This window comes from Branchiostoma floridae, chromosome 9 (genome assembly GCF_000003815.2).
Source record: "Branchiostoma floridae strain S238N-H82 chromosome 9, Bfl_VNyyK, whole genome shotgun sequence".
In the NCBI taxonomy this organism is placed as follows: domain Eukaryota; kingdom Metazoa; phylum Chordata; class Leptocardii; order Amphioxiformes; family Branchiostomatidae; genus Branchiostoma; species Branchiostoma floridae.
Genome location: NC_049987.1, coordinates 2127873 through 2151833, shown reverse-complemented (window position 1 = coordinate 2151833; position 23961 = coordinate 2127873). Strand labels below are relative to the sequence as shown.

At 39.5% G+C, this 23961-nt stretch overlaps 3 protein-coding genes and 1 long non-coding RNA gene across 5 annotated transcripts in view; 3 read left to right on the top strand and 1 right to left on the bottom strand.

The window, feature by feature from the left end:
- Positions 1-224: 224 nt before the first annotated feature.
- Positions 225-1050, top strand: LOC118422526. Its single transcript, XR_004831924.1, has 3 exons — positions 225-259; positions 724-827; positions 963-1050. It is a non-coding gene; the product is annotated as an uncharacterized LOC118422526 (long non-coding RNA).
- A 3111-nt stretch (positions 1051-4161) lies between these two features.
- LOC118422937 (mucin-like protein) lies at positions 4162-16356 on the top strand. Its single transcript, XM_035830819.1, has 14 exons — positions 4162-4255; positions 6521-6661; positions 7367-7617; positions 9357-9522; positions 9955-10221; positions 10617-10828; positions 11257-11387; positions 12016-12215; positions 12491-12616; positions 13151-13270; positions 13852-13989; positions 14439-14564; positions 15477-15759; positions 16245-16356. Exons 1-14 carry the CDS (start codon positions 4162-4164, stop codon positions 16354-16356), a joined length of 2367 nt encoding a protein of 788 aa, XP_035686712.1.
- A 1122-nt stretch (positions 16357-17478) lies between these two features.
- LOC118422507 (tripartite motif-containing protein 2-like) lies at positions 17479-21752 on the top strand. Of its 2 annotated transcripts, none has more exons than XM_035830132.1 (3): positions 17479-17774; positions 19553-19774; positions 20463-21752. In XM_035830132.1, the coding sequence occupies exons 1-3, from the start codon at positions 17748-17750 to the stop codon at positions 21165-21167; spliced, it is 954 nt and encodes a 317-aa protein (XP_035686025.1). In that variant the 5' UTR covers positions 17479-17747; the 3' UTR covers positions 21168-21752. The 2 variants fall into 2 exon arrangements, with proteins under 2 accessions (XP_035686025.1, XP_035686024.1); XM_035830131.1 differs by having other exon boundaries at positions 17480-17774; positions 19523-19774.
- LOC118422511 (phosphatidylethanolamine-binding protein 1-like) overlaps positions 21578-23961 on the bottom strand; it is a 6078-nt gene continuing 3694 nt past the window's right edge. The window contains exons 6-7 of the mRNA XM_035830135.1: positions 22574-22689; positions 21578-22007 (exon numbers count right to left, since the gene is read on the bottom strand). Of these exons, the coding sequence (XP_035686028.1) occupies positions 21856-22007; positions 22574-22689 (268 nt within the window). The 3' untranslated portion in view covers positions 21578-21855. The remainder of the gene's footprint in view (positions 22008-22573; positions 22690-23961) is intronic.

Genomic DNA, 23961 nt, shown 5'->3' with positions numbered 1-23961 from the left:
AACGGGATCGTTTCCTTCGACATGATTCGGCGACCGTACTGGCCAATCAGGCTCACGAGTCATCAGTGGATGTACTCTGCTGTTATCGCGCCTTTCCTCGCAAATTCCCGCCCGCTGAGCCCATTGGACAATGCTTTACATCAGGATACCAAACTCTTCTACGGGCTGTACGCTAAGAACGACGGGAACTCTCACACAACGGCCATTCTCAATCGAGCCCGTGACGATGGCAGGTCTACAAGAGGATTTTATCTTCCATGTAAGTTTTATCATAACTTTTTTTTGCTAACATGCTGTAATAAAGGGTTAATGACCTGCCCCGAGGTGTATATGGTGTCATATTTAAAGGCCTTCATTCAATTGTCGCCATAATGTAAGTAGGGATACAGAATAGTGTACACAGCACAGTAAATGTTTTGATAAAGTACGTTTTGTAAGTTTCTTATCAATGTATAGATCATAGCATTTCCGCCCTTGTAATTGACATATAAGTTCAATTCTTATCTTAATTCGTTATTTTATTATCCGTATGTATCACATTCTATGTATTACTCTATTGTATTGTACAACTAAACCTGTTCTTTTCTATTTTGTATTGTATTATGTACTAGTATTTTATTGTGGAAATAAAAGAAACTTATTTTCAAATCATTATGTCTTTTATTGTGAAAATAAACAGACACTTTTTCTAAATCAATTAAAACACCCTTTCTGTAAACTTAGATTATGACCCAGTGTGGGCAGTGGTGGTGACATGGACTAACGTCGTACCTGACCCCCATATCTGCCCGGGAGGATTCTGTCCTGTCGACAATAGCAGGCTTCCGGTGAGTTTTTGCTAATTGAGTTTTTTTTATATTTGCTATAGTCATTATATTTGCCAACATATATGTATCAATTTGTACTAAAGAGTTGCATTATGATGGTTTTCTTCTTTTTTTCTCTCAAAAATAAACCCTCAGAGGAATAGCTTCCAGTTGGTACTGTCAACCGACGGGACACATTCGTTTGCTCACTTCATCTATCCCACGATGAAGATTGGTTGGGCAAGTCCAGGTATGATGGAAACAAGTTACTCTTCTATTTGTGGATCAATCTATTACTATTTGCCCCATCTCACATCTGTGGGAGAAACACGTGTAGCGTTGACGAGTCAGTTAGAAAGAATAATATGTAAACTAATACAGTAGAAGCCGCTTAATTGCACGGCCTATTTGCCGGTGAATTCCGGTTTGGGATTCTGGGATTCCGTGCAGTTAACCAAAGTGTGCGTTAATTCGATGTGCAATCAACTGGCTTCCACTGTATTGAATTTGGTCGTTTCGCCACATTGTCACTTCGCCACAGTACGTTTCGCCACAGTTTGTTTTGCCACATGACATGGTAATGTGACATGCAGAGGACCCTGAAGTTTCATTTCAAAGTTAGCATGAAAGTTCATCTGTGTTGGTAGAATACATTAGAGAACTTTCTTTCCAACACTGAATTAATACAGGGACTTACCCTAAATTCTCGGTCAAACTCCGCCGATCTTGTTCACAGAATGACACTTCCATCTCCAGCAGTGACGTCACGCAACTTTTGCAGGAGGGGTCATAAGAATCAGAAAGTCTATGCCAACCTCCCCCCACCCCGTCTCTGTTGAGTGTGGACCGATAGGCTCTAATGTACACTGCCGCCTTGACTCCTCGCGCGAAGAAATCATGTTTTTTTTTTTAGAAAATGCGCGTTTACAACTACCATTTTCTTTTTCTAACTTTAGATGAACTGCTGGGTCAAACTAGTCGACCAAATGCCATCGCAGTGGCCGGATATAACGCCGGTCAGGGCTACTGGTTGAACAATGCCAGGGACATGGCGTACTCGGGGACAATGAGGATGAAGTGGGCATGGTCTACATATGGAGGTATTTATGATAAAAAATGTACCATTACAGTTACATGGTATGAGAAATGGATCAAAAGTGATTTTTAGAAGTACAGTTCGCGGATATATCTAAAAGTCATGACTGTAAACTATAAAGTTAAACTACAAGAGTGGGAGATGTAAGTAAGAGTACCTATCGAATAGCAATTCAGTTAAACCTGCACAAGCGACCACCTCTTCAAGCCGACTTGGTCATTACGATTACGTTTTTTCCGTCCCCTCAATAATGTCCCCATTGACGTTTGTTTGTATGCATAAAGTGATCTTTTCAAGGCAATCACCTGGCTAACGCGACCACGACCGCCAAAAATTGGGTCTGAGGTAATAAAGCTTTAAGATACGCCTGATAGGCATTTTTTTATATTTCGCCAACAGGTCATTGGAGCTACCCTCTTCAAAGACAGAACGACCCGTTTGTGCCTCAACCGTCGGTGCTGCAGTGTGCTGTGTGGATCAGGAGACAGCAGGATGACAGGGGACTTGACTGGTTTCTACGAAACGTCTACAACTGGCTGCGCTGGGCATACACGTGCCCCTGTACTGCAGAACAAGCATACCATGACAACACGTAAGTCTAATAACCTTTGTAGTATCATATAGATATTGTATGATACCTTTTTTAACATACCTGTAATTTGGCATGATAACTATATGCGGAAGCCAAATGTAAACATTGACGCAGGTCATTACTATGCACCGGTCATACATGCATACTATGCGCGAAGGCTTATCATTGCAAAAATATTAATCTCATCATCAACATCATGCATCATAGGTCGACCTGCTTACACGAGACGGGGTTATACCTTATCGGGGTGATATACCCTTTTGAAAAGCTGAATACTAGACGGGGATGCGCCAGGCCTCCCGTCCGGGTGATTTGTAGTGAATCGCAGAGGGATTTGCATCAACGCACGCGTATAGCTCTCCCAGACACCGGACCTCCATTTAACGTCCTATCCGAGGGACGGCCCTAGCCAAAGCTAGGCACTCATTTTCATCTAAGTAGAGTGAGGAAAGCGGTGTAAAGTGTCTTTCCTAAGGGCACAAGATCGGTAACACAGCAGCCGGATTCGAACTCGTGACCAAACACGATGTCGCTGCGCTACGCGATCTCACCTATTTAGTAACCCTATCCAGACTGGGGGGGGGGGGGGGGGCTAAAAGTGCCTGCGCCAACTTTGACCTCCTATATCTCCCAAACGGCTTGTGCTAGAACAACCAAACTTGTTGAGTTTTCATAGAATATTGTTGGCAAAAATTTTAAAAAATTGGGTTAGTTTAGGGCTTTTCGTGTTGCCATGGCAACGGGTTTCTGAAAGGCAAATTTTACAAAAATCACTAATTTTGGTTTAAACAATGGGATTTTAAGATTTTCTTTCTAAACTAAACTTCTTTTCATATATCTTTAATATCTAACGCATCTTAGTTGAACATTCATAATTAAATATTCATAAATTATGCGAATGAGATGACGTTATTGGTCAAAATCCAAGATGGCCGACAATATCATGATTTAAAGTATAACAAGCTTATTTTCACTCAGATTTCATCACTACGTGGTATTTTCTTACAGAAAACATTCATGTGAACGTTTCTAATCCATTTCCGTGTGGTTTTAGCGTTATATGTTGAAAAAATGTATCTTGAAAAATTTAAGGTTGATAATCCAAGATGGCGGATAGCTAAACAACAGATGACGTCATTCTATGACGTCATTTTGACGTCGTTGCGTCGGCTTTTGACAACAGAAGTCTTGTAACACTTAAATATTGATAAGAAACCATTATTGGTAACTATTTCAGTGAGATATCTAGGTATTATGGGAATTCCCCGTTTTAGCCAAAAATATCAATTAATGACGTCATAATTACGTCATTTTACGTCATAATGATATAAAAAATTTCAGGAATTATAAAACTCGATGAGCACAACCCTCCCTGCAAATTTGGTGATCGTACAGTGAGCCGTTTTGAAAATACGAAGGGGGGGCGAATGAGCCCCCCCCCCCCCCCCAGGCCAGGGAAGGCCCAAAAAGCCCAGTCTGGATAGGGTTAATATTAATCTAAAATAAGAAAATATATATTTTAGGTACAGCTACAGCATCTCGCGACCCTGTGCTGAAAGTAGGAGACGGTACGTGTTCACCTACGGGGGTAGACGGTACTCTATAAGCCGTACATGCTGCTACAGTCCTGCCTACTACTGGTGGCAAACACGTGTTGTGTGGCGGGGATGGTGGTGGTCACGTCACCAGGTGGTTTTCTTAAGACGGAGGATTGGAGGAGGAAGGCTGCTGAGGGGATCGCAAGGAGGACATCTAATTGTCGTAAGGCAAACGTTTACGACGTTTATTTCTGAATGAGTCTATCAATTTAAATAGGTATGGAGATAACTCTAAATTCAGGAAGTTAATAGGAGCGACTTAAATCTATAGATCTTACCAATTGTAAGGCTTCATAGTATAAAAGATAGTTTGTAGGGCTTTCTGTTTTGCCAGGTTTTCTTTCATAGCGTGAAACGTGACAAAAAAGGAAGCCCAACGCTTAGAAACGTTGCCGGAGCATACATTAGGTAAAGGAGACTGAGAGATTCTGTCATAATTTCCGCTTACTGAAATTTCATGCGCTGGACAACAGTTTATTTTTCTCACTGTGCAATTTACGTATCAGCTATATTTATGCTTATACGCCAAAATACGTCTGAAACGAATAGGAGCGTAATTTCTTTCAGGGTAACCTCTACCTTGAAGTTCATAAAACACTAGTTCACCTTTATTCGCCTATATACGTTGTTTAAAAACATGTTCAATTAGTTGTTGTTAATTTGACTAAAATTATTGCAGTTTGAAACCACTCTCCGTTGACTTGATATCACTAAATACACAGTTCAGAAAAATGGATATTGGTAACCCCGCGGATAAAGGGGATAAAAAATTTGTGTTTGAAATTTTGTTTGTTTGAATCTTTATGTTTAGCCATAAGCTCAAATCGACATGCAATCCGCTTTTCATTGAGGTAATGAGGGAACAGGCAAGGTTCGAAGTATATAACAGAGGTAGTGTTGAAGTCCTGATGAGTCTTATAAGACTTAGTCTTTTTTGTCCCTGTCAGAACAACCGTTGGAGTGATGAGCTGGCACATCGTCAGTGCTGCGTTGACTCCGGCCGGCTGAGGTCCGGGTGGTACTGTCGCAGGTTCTCTCAGTACCGGCCGTGGTCCGTGCCGTCTTCGGGAAATCCGTGCCGACATTATCCTCTTCATATAGGTTTGTACCCATGCGCAATGTATTACAAAAATGACACTCCTGAACGAAAAACATAAATCAAGTGCTTGTGAAACTAATTATATAATGACACTAGAAAACAATCATGAAATTGACAATTGCTACTGTATGTATGATAACATGCTATTGTTCCTGAACACAGACGTATGAAAAAGGTGTAAAGTTAACCCTTTTGGTCTTAGCAAACACAAAATGTTGCAAATCCTACTTGAGATGTAATACTGGCTGTCCTATAATTTGAGAAAAGCTGGATACTTTGTGAAAAAGCCAGGCTTCATTTAATGAATCTTGATCTGAAATAATAAAATAAAATTGATGTACAGGGGTGTTGTTAGTTTCACATTTACTTAACCCTATTCAGACCGGGCTTTTTTGGTCATCCTGGACGGGGGGGGGGGGGGCTTTTGAGGCCCTCCACTTCTAAGTCCTATAACTCTAATACGACGTGCCGTAAGGCCACCAAATTTTCAGGACGATGATGTCTCTATATTATTTGACATGTATTTGACGTTTGACGTTACGATGACGTAAGATGACGTAATTATGACGTCATCAATTTGATTATATTGGCCGGACCTATGAGAAAAGGATATTCTCAGAAAACTTCAAGCTATGCTACAAAAATGTAACAACAAGTGCAGATAACAGAATAATGATAATATTACGACTTGTGTTGCCAATAGCAACATCAATGACGTCAAAATAACATCATAAAATGACGTCATGTACATCTAAGCTACGAGTTGGGCTCCGCCATACTATACCCACCACCTTGAATTTTTAAAAATACTTTTTGTGCAACAAATAATCACAAAGGGCAGTGAAAATAGACTAAATTAATTCATTTAGATGGTTTTTGATGAAAAAAATACCAGGTAGTTACAAATTCTAAGGGAAAATAAGCTTGTTATTCTCGATCTGCACATACGGTCCGCCATCTTGGATTTTTGGCTGATGACGTCATCAAATTAGAATAATTTATGCATATATAATTATGAAAGATATGCTTAATAATATAAGATCATATTTATGTAACAAAATAGCAGTAATATAGCAAAGAAATGTGAGAAATAAATTGTCAGAACCAAAAATAGTGATTTTTGGCAAAACTGCCTGTCAACAAACGGTTGCCATGGCAACACGAAAAAATGGAAAATTTGTAAAACTTCGTTAAATTGTTGCCAACAATATTTTAGGAAAACTCACCAAATTTCGTGGCTCTAGCGTAGGCCGTTCTGGCGTTATAGGACATCAAAGTTAGCTCATGCCTAAAAGGTTAAAGGTTTGCATCGTTGATGTTTTCGTCCAGGCTGGATCCGTGCTTGGGGAGACCCCCACATTACCACACTGGACGGAGTGCGGTACGCCTTCAATGGGCTAGGGGAGTTCGTGGTGGTGGATGTAGACAACGGAGAACATCAGGTGCAGGGAAGGACATGCTTTGCGAAAGGTAACACTTTCAATTTTGGCACTCAACTTGTACATATTTCGCTTTTTACGTTTGCCTTTGTTTCAAATGGGCCGGTGAGTGCCTGAAATAAAGTAAAAAAAGACTACTGGTGAAAGAGGTCTGGCGAGAAGTATTAGTTTGGGAAGAGTATATCTGCGTGGAGATAGCAGAAAAAATTGGGCCACAGCTTGCTAATAAGCACCGAGCTTGCTAACAGATCCATTTCTTCTTTGACATATTTAGGAAGAAGAATAAGGAAGGGATATTATCTACGGACATAATTTGCCTTGCTCACATTTATCATAGGAGATTTAAACTGTGAATCCCTACCGCCACGCTTTGTTCGAGTACATATCTGTAAAATGGACACAGCGGTGCCTATAATGATAGTATTTTTCTACTTGCTTTTGGACAGACGACTACAATGTGGCACTGCACTCAAGATAGTAACGTCTAATAACAGTGTCGCATACACAGTACATTTAGAAGGTACGAGTGGTTTTCTTTTACCTTCCCGACCAAAGCCTGGTACCCATTGGTACATCTGGGTGAAGTGAGGAAGGTCGTGTAAAGTGCCTTTCCCAACGGCACTACATCAGGGGCACGGCGGGGATCGAACTCAGGACCTATAGATTCCGCGCCGAACGCTCTACCACACACGACGCCCCACTGTATTAGTTTAACGCGACGTTTCCCTGTTCACAGGAAGCAGCCATGCAACAGTCTTCTGTGCCATCGCCACTGCCCAAAAGAACCACTCAGGTATCCAAGTCAACTTGGAAGGTGAATCTGGAGTGGGCGTTTACGTTAACAACTCCGCAGTCAACATGACGCTGTCTGAAGAGGAAGATTTCGAGTTAGAGGTTGACGACACCGCCGTCTTAACTCGACCAGCCAACAACTCCATACTTATCGTCTTTTTCAGCGGAATAACTGTGAAAGTTACAGCAAATAAGGTAGTTTTTGTACACTTTACACCCTGCCATCTACATCACTACCTTAAAATAACTATGTTGTGTCAGGTACCGTAAATGCATAAAAGTTCGCGGAGATTTAATTTCACTGTAGCGGCAAAAATGCCTTTTTCGCGGTGGTATTAAGTTCAATGTAGCACCATGAACTGTAGCCTCTTACTGCCATGGAAAAATGTTCGCGGTGGATTTAACTTTGCGCTGAAGTGGCGACCGCGAAAAACCACGAGCATTAAACCACTGCGAAAACTTTTGCATTAACAACATATCAAAACACAAATCGAAATAGAAGTTTTCTCACTTAGTTTAGGTTTTATAGTTTGAGTTATCAGTTTCTTTAATAGCCCGTTCATTCTTGAACGGTATGTGTGTGTGTGTGTGGGGGGGTTATCTGGCGAAAAATACTGGACATACGAGGGGTGATCAGAAAGTCCTCGACCTCATCCAGAAATAACAAGCACAACTCAGATTTTGAGGCACAACTTCATAGTATGAAGCCTTTTATCAATATCCCCCAAATTACAAATCATTGGAGTCATTACTTTCCCGGCATTCGTTTTTTCTAAATTAGAAGGTAAGCGGCGAGAAAAAGAAGGGTGAAGTGTGATCAAACAATTTGACCCATACACTTCAGGTCGCAGCTCAATTGTCTCACTTTTTTTTCGTTATCCCTTACCTAACGTTACTGGGTGTCGCCTACAAGGTAATGATCACAATAATTTGAATTTTGTTACACATTTAAATAAGACTTTATACGTGTACGTGGGATTATCAATAAGTCCTCGGTTTTACCGAGAAATAATAAGCACAGCTCAGATTTCGAAGCATAGATGTCAAGTATAAAGTCTTATAAAAATGTGTACCAAAATTCAAAATATTGTGATCATTACTTTGCAGGCGACACCCAGTAATGTAAGGTAATGGAGAAGGAAAAAAATGTGGACAATTGACCTGACCTGAGTGTGCGGGTCAATTTGCGCTGCTGGAAGGCAGACACCCATTTTTTTTTTTTTTTGCTTGAAATAGGAAGAGAATCATTATTAAACATTTTGACCATGTCTTTTCTTAATTTACGGCATGGGGAACTCGACCCACACATGTCTGATCACAATTCACACCACTTTTTTCTCGCCACTTACCTTCTGATTTGCATAAAACGAATGCCTGGAAAGTAATTACTGCAATGATTTGAAATTTGGTGGGTGTTGATAAAAGGCTTCATACTATGAAGTTGTGCCTGAAAATTTGAGTTGTGCTTATTATTTCTGGGTGAGGCCGATAACTTATTGATCACCGCTCGTAAGTGCGTGGTAAATGCAATGCGGCATTTTCACCAGGCAACCAAATTCGTGCGTACTACATTTGTATCGTATGTTTTACATATTCTCAACATTAATGTACATTTTTCTTTGTTTACAAAAAGCAGACAAATCGTTGACTTTCATTCCTGCGTCAGTCATTGTAATGATTAGATTAATTTCCTGCAGAATCCTAGATGTGAACAATGTTCCAGAAATTTTTTTTAAAAGTTGCTTTTAAAAAAAAAAATTCATTTGTCAGCAGTAAAAGTGTTAAGGAATTCGTCCATGTACAATTCCAAGCAATTGATCTTCAGTGACAAAAATAAGCTTATTATTTGACTATCTTTTAAGGAAATAGGATTGTATTGACAACATTTTTACTGAATATTGTATTCCTGTGTTTTTGTTTTCAATTCCATCCAGGCAATGCTCTTCATGGAGTTTTCTGCACCTGAGGAGTACATGAACAAGACGCGGGGCCTCCTGGGAAGATGGGACGGCGACACTTCCAACGACTTTGAGTTTTTCAACGGAACCTTACTTCCTCCCAAATCTTCGGAGAGAAACATCTTTGAAATGGGGAGCTCTTGTGAGTTTTAAGATATTATAATGAATTTATGAACTTTAGTAATAAGCCAAACATTATTTACATATGATAGCATGTTTGTGTTACATTTACTGGTATTGGATTGTTCTGCCAGTTAATTCTAGTGAGAGTTTCAAACTAGTCGCGCCGAAAAAAGTTATGGATGTAACTCGAAAAGTAAATCTTATTTTTATTCGACTGCAGAGATTGGATCGTGTTGTATATTTTTCAAGTAGTAGCTTCTTAAGTTGTAGATTCAAAGGTGATAATTGAAAACAGAAAACAAATATATAGATCAAAAGGTCACACTGACCGTTGATATTTTGTCATATCATTGATATTTTGTCAAAACATATTGTCATATCCTTTTAGAATTTGATGTTACGGTTTTCACTGGTATTTGTTATAATAAAGACCGTATTCTTTATTCTACAGGGCAGGTAACAGATGGTGATGGTCCAAAGAAGTCCATCTTCCAATACAAGCCCGGTGAAGATTCCAGCAACTCCACTTCTGCCGGTTTCATTCCGAAATTCACCGATGAACTGGACTTCGGTGATCCAGACCTAGAAGAGGAGGCGCGCGAAGTCTGCGGGAACGATACGTCATGCCTGTTTGATGTCGCCGAGACTGGGGACATAGAAGTCGGGAGGCTGGCGGAAGCAGAAGAGCAGAACTTTGAAAACAGCGTGTTCGCTCGAGGTACTTAAAGTTTAGCATTCTAATGTATTTTATACACTCTACATCCATGTGGACAGTATTCAAATCGCATTTACTTGTGTGGAGATTGGATACAGTAGAAGCCTGTTTTCTTCGCTTTGTTGCACAATTCGGATAATTGCATGAAATGCACTGGCAAATGTATTGTGCAATTAAGTTGCTTATCCTGTGTAGATGTATATGCAGTCTACACACATCGAATGTAGTAGACGTTTAGGGCCTATTCAGTCATATGATCCCCCGAGCAACAAACCGGCCGAAAAAACAACGGAGAAGTCGGCCATATTGAATTTCATCTGCCAGCCTGCCTAGAGTGCATAGCATATTCTATATATACTTTATTAATATCATTTCGTTTTTTACTTTTCAATTTTCAGATACGTTTCCACCACTTATTTCTGGACCAGACGCCGTGTATGTAAACCTAGGAGATGTTGTGGAGATACAAGTCAACGTCTCTGATCCCGCCGGCCTCAACCTGACGATAGAAACGGGCGACGAAGTACCAGCGGACGTCTCCGTATCTTTCAACGGTGATGACGTCACCCTTCTGTGGAATGTGACATCCGACGAAATCTTCAACCTTCAGGTTTGTAGCAAAATGTGACCTCATAGATTTCGGATATTTAAGAAACCTTGAACATCAGTAAAATAGTTACAATTGCGTAGGTTTGGACTCATCGAGTACAAACTATTTTAGTAGAAGCCGTTTAAATGCACTCTCCATTTTCAAGCACATTTTGTGCAATTATCCGGATTGTGCAACGAAACAAAGTCATTCAGCTGGACCGCATCACCACGAGACTTTGGGATCCCGTGCAATTAACAGAAGTGTGCAATTATGCATTGTGAAATTGACTGGCTTCTACGGTATAACGATCAGTACGAGTAAAAATTGTCATCATTGCCATTAGTTGTTTACAACGTCATTAGAATGAACTGATAGAATGAATCGATACTTGTACCAAAGTAAAAGTAAAATTAATGTCGTTTGATAATTATGCTTTAAATTTACAGCTCGTGGCGACAAATACAGAGAACAGCTCTGCTGAGTACTGGCCCGTTGTGTACATGTGCTCCTGTAGAAACAATGGGTCCTGCAACACCAGCAACAGCATGGACCCTTCACTTGTCAGTGATGACAAGAGGTACACATTTACTCGTATTAGGCTGTGTACCAAAACTCTCCATGTCCTTGATTTAACACTATACTACAGAGCCCTTGTCAGAGAGCTTGTGCTCGTTCATTTATAATCCAAGAGACTTATTTAGAAATGATGCTTGGAGATTTTCTCATCAATGATCATAAAGAATTCAATGGGGTCGTGTGGCGTAACGGCAAGCTATTGGCCCACAAACCAAAGGTCCTAGGATCGAATCCTATCATGATGCCAATCCTGTAACCAAGGGGAAAACACGTTACGAGGCATTTCTTACTACAACCGTGTGTAAATATCATATGAGTTCCTGACTTCGATTTGGAAGTTGAAAGGCGGCGAAAGGAGAGGGATTGGTTCCGCCCTTACAATAATGTCCTGGAGATATAGACAAATGCCCCTACGGCCTCAAAATGGCCATTGGGTTACCTTTATTGTCTGTCTGTTCTTTGTTTGTATTACTTTAAAGTACATTATTCACTTGGGTGCAGTTCCACATAGTCCTTGTGTGTGTTCCATAGTAAATAAGAAAGAATATATAACAATTGCATTCTTTTTCATTCAGGGACAATTCATATGTCAATACCTTTTGCTTCATAGTTCGTTTTTTTCCCTGTAGGTTTGTCATCATGGATTGTGTATGTCAGGATGGCTATACGGGTCAACAGTGTGAAACTGATATCGACGCCTGTGCTGCGAACTTCGACCCTTGTTTCCCCGGAGTGAACTGCACAGATCTCACCCCACCAGCTGATGTGGATGGATACGAGTGTGGAGAGTGCCCTGTGGGATATGAAGGCAACGGAACAATATGCCAAGGTACGATCTAATGAAATACATCGAAACTCACATTTTAAATAATCCATCGTCCTGGAATCACCTTGTAAGGGTTAGGTTCCATTTCCAAAATGGGGCCCAGCCGTGATGTTTGCGGAAACGAAAAATAGGAGTGTTTACCGTACACAAACTATACCCATGACAGGCGTTAGTACTTTTTTGCATTTTTCGTAATTTGGCTTTATATGGAATGATAAATAACTTTGTATATATAGTGTCTTTATTTGAATTTTTACATTCTCAACCCTTGTATTTAGATGTGGATGAATGCGAGACAGATGAAGGCCTTCTGTGTCAACATACCTGTATAAACAACATTGGGAACTTCACCTGTGGCTGTCACCCAGGGTATCATCTTTTGGAGAACGGCTTTAATTGTTCCGGTAAGTTTAAAAGAGATCTCATCTGTTCAAATCTGTGTAGTGGCTAGATAATGGCTGTCTAGTAAATTCAATCTTCCGTGACGTTTTCTAAGGAAGCATGAGTTGTGGTTGAATGAAGAACAACCATGTATGATTCGATGTGATACTATTATCATTATATAATGAAGATTAATGATGTCTTAAATGTTGAATTTCACTTCCTTCCTCATACATATAAACGTTACAAATACACATTCATTGATAAATAGTAATAATTCCTGTAGTCATATTGATATGTAATAATAATCCCTGCAGTGCGAAATGATATTCCTGCTGTACGAATTGATATTCTCTGCAGTATAAATTGATATACAACCAATATTCCTACAGAGCAAATCATAATGAGAAAGGTGACATGCGATCAATATAACATCATGCTGTAGAGAACGATTTTGACACTCCATAAGTCATTATCTGACTATTGCTCTTTATAAGTGGCTAACGCATACTAGCTCTATGCAAATCTGTCTTATTACTTTTAATGGTTTCCTCTAGACATCGATGAATGTGCCATGCCGAACAACTGCAGTCAGCTGTGTGACAACACAGACGGGTCCTACAACTGTTCCTGTTGGGACGGCTTCAGTCTGGATACAGATGGCCAGTCCTGCCAGCGTACGTTGTTGATTATCTACTTCATAAACAATTCATTATCATATTGTCAGATAACTTAGACCAATGAGAAGGCTCAAACTTGTCATAACTACCGGTCAATGTAACTACATGTTAAACACTTTTTTGAAGGTTTTCATCGCTTCGTTACTGTATAATGGAAATGCAGTAATTGCGGTGGTTTTATGTTCGCGGTTTTCGCATTGGCAATTCCCCGCGAACTTCAAACCACGGTAAATATTTTCCATGTCAGTAAAAGACTACAGTGCATCATGCTATCGCAAACAGTCTTTTATCTGCTACCGCGAACTTAAATCAATTTACAGTAATTAGCTCTTACTGGGTGCTTAGGTAAAAAAAACTTCCTTCGCGGCTTTAAAAATATGCTGTGACATCAATAAGCTTCATAATATGATTATCATGTTGATATCTCATGTTAATTCTATTAGATCGATTAATGACTATTGGTTATTTAATATATGTAAATTTTATACAGCAGTGTAGTACCAAGTTGGTGGGACATGACATTAATGCTTTATGATTAACATGTTTGCGAGACTAATACTTATGATATTTTTGAATAGCAAACAATCCATGTGAGGGAGGTACTGACCCTGGCTGTGACCCCGTGGGAGGTTGGTGCATGGTGAATGAGACCGGTACGGCCGTCTGTGTGTGTGAGGCCGGGTACGAGTTAGCAAACGACAGCGTAACATGCCTAGGTAAGGTACAGCGCCCTATCGTTCAAGTTGCGTTAAAAAGAAGAATATTGCTATTTGATTAAGTGGTATATATCAAATAAATGAATTGATTTATTTTCTAACATAATGGGAGACATTAGGTTTGTAGGCTGCGTTCAAGTTTCCTATAGGTTCCCTAGAGTGCAGTATCTTTTGCCGTAATACTATAAAATCAGGTTCCTGATCGATGCTGTGTTTTTAGTCTTTGTACTGCTCATGTAGTGTTTACTGTGTCCGGTTATTGATAGTATGCAATGTGCCTTCACTTCATTCTGTAAAACAAACGGTAAATAGAGGTACGACCGCTCAGGGGTAACTCTGCAATGTTGAATTTAGGAATAAAGCTTGATAGGTTGAAAAAATGACATTATGATATAGTAGCCTGTATTCCTGTGAGTTTATACATAACAGATTATCTCCATTGTTTCCAGATAAGGATGAATGCGAATTGGGGGAAAGACACTGTCACCAACTTTGCAACAACACTGTTGGAGGATACACGTGTTACTGTGAGGATGGATATGAGTTGCCAGATGATCCTTCACAACTATGCAAAGGTATATACGTCCAGTTTACACTGATGATATAAAAACTTGCTCTATAACATCCCAACTACGAGCCTCGTTAAATAAGAAAATTGATGCAAGGCGGTGCATAACACAATTGATTTTTTTCTGAAACTGATATATCTTTCTATATGCTATATTTAATCCCGTGAGTTTGATACATGCACCTTTGTTACAATTGTGCCCTCAAAACTTTTGATCTTGCATTTCATGCTCATACACGCCAAGTATATTGTTACCAAGTAGTTCGGATATCTATTTAATAAAGATTTACATTTCCCTTAGATATTGATGAATGTTACAAAGGTACCAACAACTGCACCTTGAATGAGATCTGCGTCAACATACATGGAACATACTACTGCGTCTGCGCACCAGGAACATCCATTTCAAATGGCGTCTGCGTTCCAGGTACGCATATATTTCCTAGTGTGGAATGTCTTTCGTTAATGCATCAATATTGTAGACATATCTTTAACATTTTTAAAGTTGTAATTTATATAGATTCGACGGCTTCCAATGTCTTTAATGATCTCAAACTGCCTTTTACCAACAGACAAGAAGAAGTCGAACAAATGTATACGAGAAGCTTTAGAATAAATACAATGATTCAGACAAGTGTTAGAAGTCATCTCAATGTCACCATATGTATTTTATTACGACCTTTGTCTCTGTACTTAGCCCACTAGGTCATGAATGTACAACAAAGGCAATCGACATTACTATCATTATTCATGGGCATGTGTACTGAGTTAATGGCTATCACCGATATCGTGATCCACGCTATCGAGGAGCCAGTGCCATGGACGGAGTGAATGGTGGTGTGCATTAATAGCAATCTTTTACGTGGAACATATTTTATGTATCCTTGTAAATGAAAAGGGGATACCCATTCTTTTGCAGATATACCCGAGATGACACCTCCTGCCATGTCCACTGAACCTTCGTCTACCGCCAGCAGGCAGACGCAAACTGACGAAACTCACACTGATGGTGTGACAGCGGTAACGGATGGTGTGACAGCGGTAACGGATGGTGTGACAGTGGTAACGTCAGTGGCATCGCAGAGCATCGCTGGACCAATCACAGAACAACACGTGGCAGGGAACACCACAACCATCGTCATCAGCGTCCTCTCGGCTTCAGCAATGCTTGCTGTAGTGGCTTTGATCTTTTGGCGCATGAGGTGCGAAAAACACATGATGATAGTATATGGTCATAATTTCATTCAACATATAAAATACGTCCAATTTTCCTTGTTTTCTTACAAAAAAAGCCTGCTTAGAATCAAAATTTCCTGTTTAGACCTTGAGTCGTCAAAATTAAAGCATAATGCGATTTGCAGAGAGAAACTAGGAGAAAGTTGTATTCATTTACTTATCGAGATAGCAAACAATGAAATACATGGCAAACACAGACAACGTAGAAAATATTGGGTGCCAGCACGTAGCATGCATTACTAACATTTACACCACTCATAGAATACACATACTTAAATCAAATGCTCTACGTATACTTTAAATGCAACAAGAAAACTAAGTCTCAAAACAGACCTTATTGAATAGAAGCCTTAGTTTGGGAATGTTCCCATGTTCTGACATGGTCACTGTATGTATCTTTATATTTGATACATATTTTTACCATTCTTACTATCCAATATTCTTTCTGTAGCACCCGAGTGAAGAGTGTTCAACTGTCGGGCAAACACTATCCGGGATCCACAGACGAACTGGTCGTCAATAAGATCCGCATGTCAGAGACAGTGGAGATGAAGAAGATGTGATGTTTTTATACATTACGTGCTTTGAAGTTTCTCAATATACATTAGATGTTTGACGTTTATCACAGTAGATACATGCACAAATTGATTAACATGCATGAACTGATTAAGATTTACTATAATAGTGAAGGGATTGGCACTTGTCTTAACAGCTTAAGTAATGAACGTTTGTCTATAAACCTTAAGTGATTAAAGTTAGTATCCATACATTTAGTACTAGTAATTGGTGTTTTTATATTCAGATTGAGTAATTGCCATTTGGCTATAAGATTAATTGATTAAATTTTGTCCTAATTGACGTTTGTCAAATGTAAATCAAATAATTGACGCTTGTTTTAGAGATTAAAGTAATAGACTGCAATCTGGCGCTTGTAATAGAATGTTTGGCATATTGACATCCCTACAGCGAGTCATCTTCGGTAGGAAGTTGTACTCTTTCTGGGAAAATGCGACGATATGTATACATGCAATAAGTAGACAACGTTGTTGTGAACACTTAGAATCGATATCGGCCAATACAGTCCCTTATTCAATTGAAATTGTGAGGATTAATGGGCCAACAACTAGTCAGGGCAGAAAATGTACAAATAAAGGTAAATGCACAAGTAACAGATAAATGTAACATGATTGTTGATGCATAACATCAGTATACACATAAGATATTTTATTTAGACAAATGAGCATATTAAACATGCTGATGTGTATACGTTTCTGATCTCTGCGTGTTTATTTTTTATCAATAAGCTAAAAATGCTTTCATAACGTTAAAACCAAGGAGTCCTAATTCACTAGTTCAAGCCACGAAATTATTATAAGCAATGCACTAGAAAACTAAAAAAAAAAAAAAATTCAATATAAAAGGTATTACCTAAATCATTACATGTTGCATGAGATAAAAAGGTGAGGAATGTTGACGCAGTGGTTACATAAGTTACGTAGAAACTGATAAGAATAAATTTAAAGAATTTTGGTGCCTTCCGTTCTTCATAGCTGACTTTCTTGGCAGCTAAGGTCAGACAACTTGTCAGTAACTAGGGAACAACACGCACACTTTGCCTCCTGGCGGAACCGGTTTATCCAGTTTTGGAAGCTGTCATGTTACCCACTGCACAAGCCTTACTTTGGAAAACATTGTGTTAAAACTTTATCAGTTTGTGATAAATGTATAATACAAAACGTTTGTAATCAAACGTTATCTACTGGAGAATAAAAAAAATGTTTATTTCCTTGACCGAGTTATGTACATCAAATGTACAATTTAAGTCTAAATCTCGCGTGACTTAATGCCGATTAGGTTGCAGAATGGGCTGCTATGTTTACTACGTCGTCATGTAAACAGGTGTAAACAGAGCGTGCTTGTCAGCGTGTTTGTCTACTAGTCACTTTGCTACAACATGGAGGATATAAAAGCAATGCAAGAGGTGAGTCTAAGTATATTTACCTAATTAATCATATCTAAGATTGCAATCTAAATGTATTTCATGTGTTGCTATAATGTCAGCGTTGTCTGTGAATATAGTATTTTGGGAATGACTAATAAAATTGAAATCAACACAATTTTTTTCGAACTGTTATATATCATTTCAAAAGCTTGCTGAAGAGGGTATTCAAAAAGACATATATTCATTTCCTGCTATTTAATTAAGAGGTGCCCCTGTACCTCAACTGCCAATAGCCTCCTCTGCTGGCCTCTCTGTGGGTGGTGGCGTAAGTTTTTTTTGGGGGGGGGGCATTTAACCATCGCGGCCAGGTTTTGGTTTGACAACCGTAAGGATCATATGCGGGGAAGCAAAACTACGAAAACCTCGCCCTCCTTTTTCAACACTGAAATCCTAGTCCAAATTGACAAATACGCACCTCGACTCACTCACATGCAAATGCCTTCAAACTACAAAAGCCGGCGGAGTTGAGATCTTGGTTCCAGTTACATTTAGTTTATAGCTTTGAATCGTCCCAGCATTCGTCGTCGCAGCAGCGGGGCGAGTGTGTATGTGTGTGTGTTTGCGTACAAGATGACGAGACTCGAGACGGTGTGGATCGTTTTATTTGATTTTTGGTAGTCATGTGGGGGTTGGGAAAATGAAGGTATTGCAGCGGTGGTTCAAAGTTGACGGTAAAGAGTTTCTAAAGTGCTAGGGTCACAATCTATGAGTTGTGGATACGTCTTTGGGCATGGGGGAAGTTGTGCAAATTCGGGCCCCCTAGCAAATTGTTCTGGTCTGCAATGGGTGATTTTGTTTTTATCATCGGAGGAGAATAAATCAATCATATGTTCGTGGATTTGCATTATTTTTAGTATGTATATACCTTAGGAGATGATTAAAATTCTGAAATGTGTGTTATAGAAATCTGGGTTTCATTCACATGATTATTGAAATAACTTAGAAATGAGGATGATTTCTAGCCTTCAATGGAATTTCAAAGACACTGGCAGCACTTCAACTGGCTGCAGCTGTGTTTGGTAGCAAAACATAGATGTTATTTCTGTTGACATGTTTTTTTAGAGAAGGGCCCACCAACCGTCTCCTCCTCTCATTATCATCAGGAAGTGAAGAGTTTTATCCTAGCAACGCCATGGCACGTGCAGAGTTTTTGCAGATTTGTTTGACCTTTGAACTGGGTTATACCAATGAGTTATAGGTGTTATTACTGTCTATTGCAACCAACCTTCAAATGCAATTAAAGAAAAACAGTTTATCTGGTGATGTTTTGCTGTCTATTGCAAACACACTCGTTTGTTAGACAATAAGAAATGTCAACCAAAACTAACGCTAAGCTAGATGACAAATAGATCAAGAAGTTGGCCAAATAATTATTTACCATGGGATAGGGTGGTGGCTCTGTAGCCGAAAATAAGCTTGAACCACGCTGGAAGTAATTTGAAATGGATAAAGGGGAATTTTCAACCGCCATATACACACTTTCATGCAGCTGTTTAATTCTGGTAGGTAACCCGTTGCTCTAGTAATACATGAATGAGAGCTTTGATCGAGACACTCTCCATTATGAACCTTGATGATTTGGCGAAGGTATGTTTTTTGTGAAACTCTAGTTATATATACCCTGGTACTAAAACAACACGAAAACTTGCTGTCCTATATTGGCCTATGTGGCAGATCAGCAACAACAACAATCATTCACTTCATGTGTTCTTGTTTTCACGTTGCAGGTTTCTGATGAACTCACGTCCATGACGAAGTCTACTGCTTCTCATCCCTTCAACCCACTTGAAAGACGTGTAACGTTTGCTAAAAAGGATAGCACGATTGCTGTGTTCGACAGCAAACAGCACACCTCTCGGATCAGCCAGCACTTCGGACAGTTCGGCAGGGCCGATGGAGAGTTCCATCGTCCAGCAGGAGTTATAGTATCAAATTTAGGAGAGATTTATGTGGCGGATACAGGCAACCAACGGATACAGGTGTGTTCAAAGTAGTGTCGATTTTAGAAGAATCATAGCAAACTACTAACAAACCCCATTCTAATGAGGAAACCGGAATAAAGATGGACATTTTGCAAAATCAGGGACACCTAAACATGCACGTTAATTTCTTTTTATATGTATGTACACATGTATCAGTAACTCCATTTTCACTCTCTCTCTCTTTCAAGATATTATGATTTTATAGATAATTTTCATTTGATATTTGTTTGAAATAATTAAGTTATACAGAAAATGAAGCTTACAATGTTCACATGGAAGTTCATCTCTGTTTGTAGAAGTCATTATTGAACTATTTTATCTGTAATATCCAACACAAAAATTGGACTTGGCCAAATTTTAGACTGAGCAGTACCACTCTATGTCAAGGAATGAACAATCTGCTGCTGGCGTGACGCCACGTTATGTAGATAGAACACGTGACTCAGTGAGCAGCTTTACAAACATCTCTGAACAGAGACGGTGGGCGCAATAGTTGTCCTGCAACTTATGACCCACTGATCACTGACTCACGAGTTCTATCTGCATTACGAGGCGTCACGACAGCAGTGGGTTGATCATACTGCCGCAAACAAAGACTGGTGCTGTTCAGTCCATTTTGTTGTGTCGGGTATTACAGTTAAACTAGTTCGAGAAGCTTACAGTTTAATTTCTTTCTTTTTTACAGGTTTTTGACAGCAGTGGAGTGTTCCTCCGTTTATTCACCACGAGAATTAACGGATACACAAAGTCCTGTCCGACCGGCATTGCGATCGTTGGCAACATGTTTCTCGTCACTGATCCAGTCAACAACGCCGTAAACATGTTCGACTTCCGAGGAAACTTTACTGGTCACTTCAGTGAAGACACTGTATTTGATAGACCAGCTAGTATCTCCGTTGATAGAACGTACGGAATTGTAGCAATTTCAGATCAATTAGGAGTGAGGATATTTACAGCGAAAGGAGAACGTAGAGCCGGAGATATCTTGCTAGCCGGCCATGTTGGACCGATTGCAAATGAAGTCGCCTGCAACGGTCGTGGGGAGATCTTACTGTCGTGTTGGTACGACCACTGTGTGAAAGTCTACGACCTCAACAGTGGCTTCAAAACACGAATAGGAGACAGGGGGGATTGGCTGGGTCGTCTGGAGCGCCCCCGCGGGGTGGGGGTGGACAGGCAGGGGAAAATTGTGGTGTCAGATGCAGGGAACCGACGAGTCCAACTGTTCGATCCTCGGGATCGGCTCGGGTTTTGTCGGCTAGTGGCGGCGCCGGCCGACGGCTTACGAGAGCCGTACGGGGTACAAGCGTTGTCTGACGGGAGATTTGTTGTGGTAGACAACGCGCTGAGTAAAGTATTTAGTGTCAGTAAGAGTCGCTGTGAGCCTTGATGTTCATTTCTCTAAGATCAACATATTTACTCTGTGCCAAAACCTACATTTACCAATAGGTTGCGGGATGTATATATGGAGTGATGAATTAACTAACAAAATGAAATAGTCGAAATCAAAGATGGTATGTTACACTGGATGGCGATTATACCGGCTATATAGATACAGATGTATTTTGAGTAGAGTGTTAGAATTAGGATTGAGTTGCCGTTGAATGAAACTTGTGGATCTTTTTTTTTCACTTTGTTCTTATTTTTGAAGCAACAAATCTGTTTTTTATACTATTTCCAATTACTGTATAGTTATTTTGTACATATGATACCATCTGTAACGAAACTGAAAATTTTCTGTGTCAAATACATTACTTAAATATGTCTTTATGGCTAAATGAATGCAAAATAACACGAAAATAAATCAATGACAACCGTTTATACGTTTTTTTAAAGATTTACAATCATGTAAGTATCTTTATTTAAATGTAAGGAAAACCAATATGGCAAACAGCGAGGTTGGTTTTACAAATCAAAATAAACGTCTTACAAGTTACATCATGTCAATCTATGATATTCCGTATGTAAAAAAAAACTACGAACACACAGGAGAACAAATTTCCCAATTTTTACGTAGGTAATAACAAATTTGCCACGTTTATTTCGTCATGGCAACTATTAAGCCCTAGGTCCTTATTCTAGTTTACGATAAAGCTAAACATCAGACACCAGGCGGACGCCATGACAGTAGACAGCGACACCATGACTTTCTCACTACTGCTGCCAGGGGGCGCAGTTGGGCACGGATCGTACCCATCAAGTCCTCGGCAAGAATCTGCTTCGCTCATTCCTAGGAAAAAGAAAGCACAAGATGAAACTATACAAACATTAGTTGCCTAGGCCTAACGAGCCGCCATTTTACCGCTTCCCTGAAAGACATTGTGTAAACACAGGACAGTGATCATGACATCTTTACCCCTTAGAAGTTTACAATTTTTTTTCTTTAGTACGACCAGTTTTCAATTTTTTTCTTTATTATGACCAGTTTTCTAATTTATGAAAGAGACATGCGATTGGTAATTATATGCATATGGCAAGAACAATTTCCAAACTCAGATAACTTTGCTCTCGCGCTAGAACAAACTGGGACCTAAACTACAAAGCAAAACCAAAATGCCAAAAGGCAGACCTACTATTATTACAGCTCGTTTTCACTTCACTCGCGCAAACTCTCGCTAGACTTTCATCACGCGAGAGCAAATATTACAATTTTTTGAAATTGGCTCTATTTGTTATTAGAATATAACAATAGTCAGGGAAAACATTGGTATTCCCGAACATGCAACAGACACAATGTGGACACATTAAGCACAGCGTTTGGATCAAGGCAGCACGCGTTAAAAAAACAGAACCCACCTCTGTTGTTAACGTAGTTGTAACGGACATATCCATCTGTAGCTCCTACCATGGTGACGTAACCGACCGTGGTCAGTTGGTTGGAAGAAATGAAGTTTGCCACTTCAAAAAGGCATCTAAATCAAGAGGTAAAAAAGAAATCTTGAAGACTGTTTACTACTCAATGGCTATAAAACCCAATCAGAATATAACATTTTATCATTATTGGTTAAGTTAAAACCTAAGGATGGCTGATGCACACCTATCGAGCCACTTAACCCTATTCAGACCGGGCTTTTTTGGTCATCCCTGGACCGGGGGGGGGGCTTTTGAGGCCCTCCACTTTTAAGTCCTATAACTCTTGAACGACGTGCCGTACGGCCACCAAATTTTCAGGCGATGATGTCGACATAATATCTGACAAGTACGTGACGTTCGACGTTACGTTGACGTAGGATGACGTAATTATGACGTCATCAATTTGATTATATCAGCAAAACCCATGAAAAAAGGGTATTCTCAGAAAACTCCAAGTTAATGCTACAAAAATGTAACAACAAGTGCAGATAACAGAATAATAATGTTTGTCACACCTTGTGTTGCCAATAGCAACATCAATGACGTCAATGTGACGTCATAAAATGACGTCATGCACATCTAAGATACGAGTTTGGCTCCGCCATATGATATCCACCACCTTAAATTTTTAAAAATACTTTTTTTGCAACAAATTATCACAAAGGGCAATGGAAATAGACTAAATTCATTCATTTACATGGTTTTTGATGAAAAAATACCAGGTAGTTACAAATTTAAGGGATAATAAGCTTGTTATTCTTGATCTGGCCATTCGGTCCGCCATCTTGGGTTTTGGGGTTATGACGTCATCAAATTAGCATAATTTATGCATATATATATAATTATGAAAGATATTCTAAATAATATAAGATTTTATTTATGTAACAAAATCGCAGTAATATAGCAAGCAGATATGAAAAATACATTGTTAGAACCAAAAATAGTGATTTTTGGCAAAACTGCCTGTCAACAAACGGTTGCCATGGCAACAAGAAAAAATGGAAAATTTGTCAAACTTCGTCAAATTGTTGCCAGCAATATTTTAGGAAAACTTACCAAATTTGGTGGCTTTAGGGTAAGCCGTTCTGGCGTTATAGGACATCAAAGTTAGCGCGGGCCTCAAAAGCCCCCCCCCCCCCGGTCTGAATAGGGTTAAGCTTATACATGGAATTTACTGCCGGAACAGTATAAAGGCGAGGTTTCATCAATACTGAGTGGGATTTGGACAATGTTGTGCATTCTAAGCCAACTTTTATATCAATTGATGTTTCACAAAACCCATCCGATACTAAGAACTACTCTCCAAGCAGAGGTTGAATCGCGCAGATATA

Excerpts from the sequence above, each read along its gene's own strand:
- LOC118422507 (XM_035830131.1), top strand. The coding sequence starts at position 17,748 with ATGGAGGATATAAAAGCAATGCAAGAG. Across the intron at positions 17,775-19,522 it reads ATATAAAAGCAATGCAAGAG|GTTTCTGATGAACTCACGTC; the intron begins GTGAGTCTAAGT and ends TTCACGTTGCAG. Across the intron at positions 19,775-20,462 it reads CAGGCAACCAACGGATACAG|GTTTTTGACAGCAGTGGAGT; the intron begins GTGTGTTCAAAG and ends TCTTTTTTACAG.
- LOC118422937 (XM_035830819.1), top strand. The coding sequence starts at position 4,162 with ATGGTGGTGGTCACGTCACCAGGTGGTTTTCTTAAGACGGAGGATTGG. Across the intron at positions 10,829-11,256 it reads ACGAAATCTTCAACCTTCAG|CTCGTGGCGACAAATACAGA; the intron begins GTTTGTAGCAAA and ends TTAAATTTACAG. Across the intron at positions 11,388-12,015 it reads CTTGTCAGTGATGACAAGAG|GTTTGTCATCATGGATTGTG; the intron begins GTACACATTTAC and ends TTTTCCCTGTAG.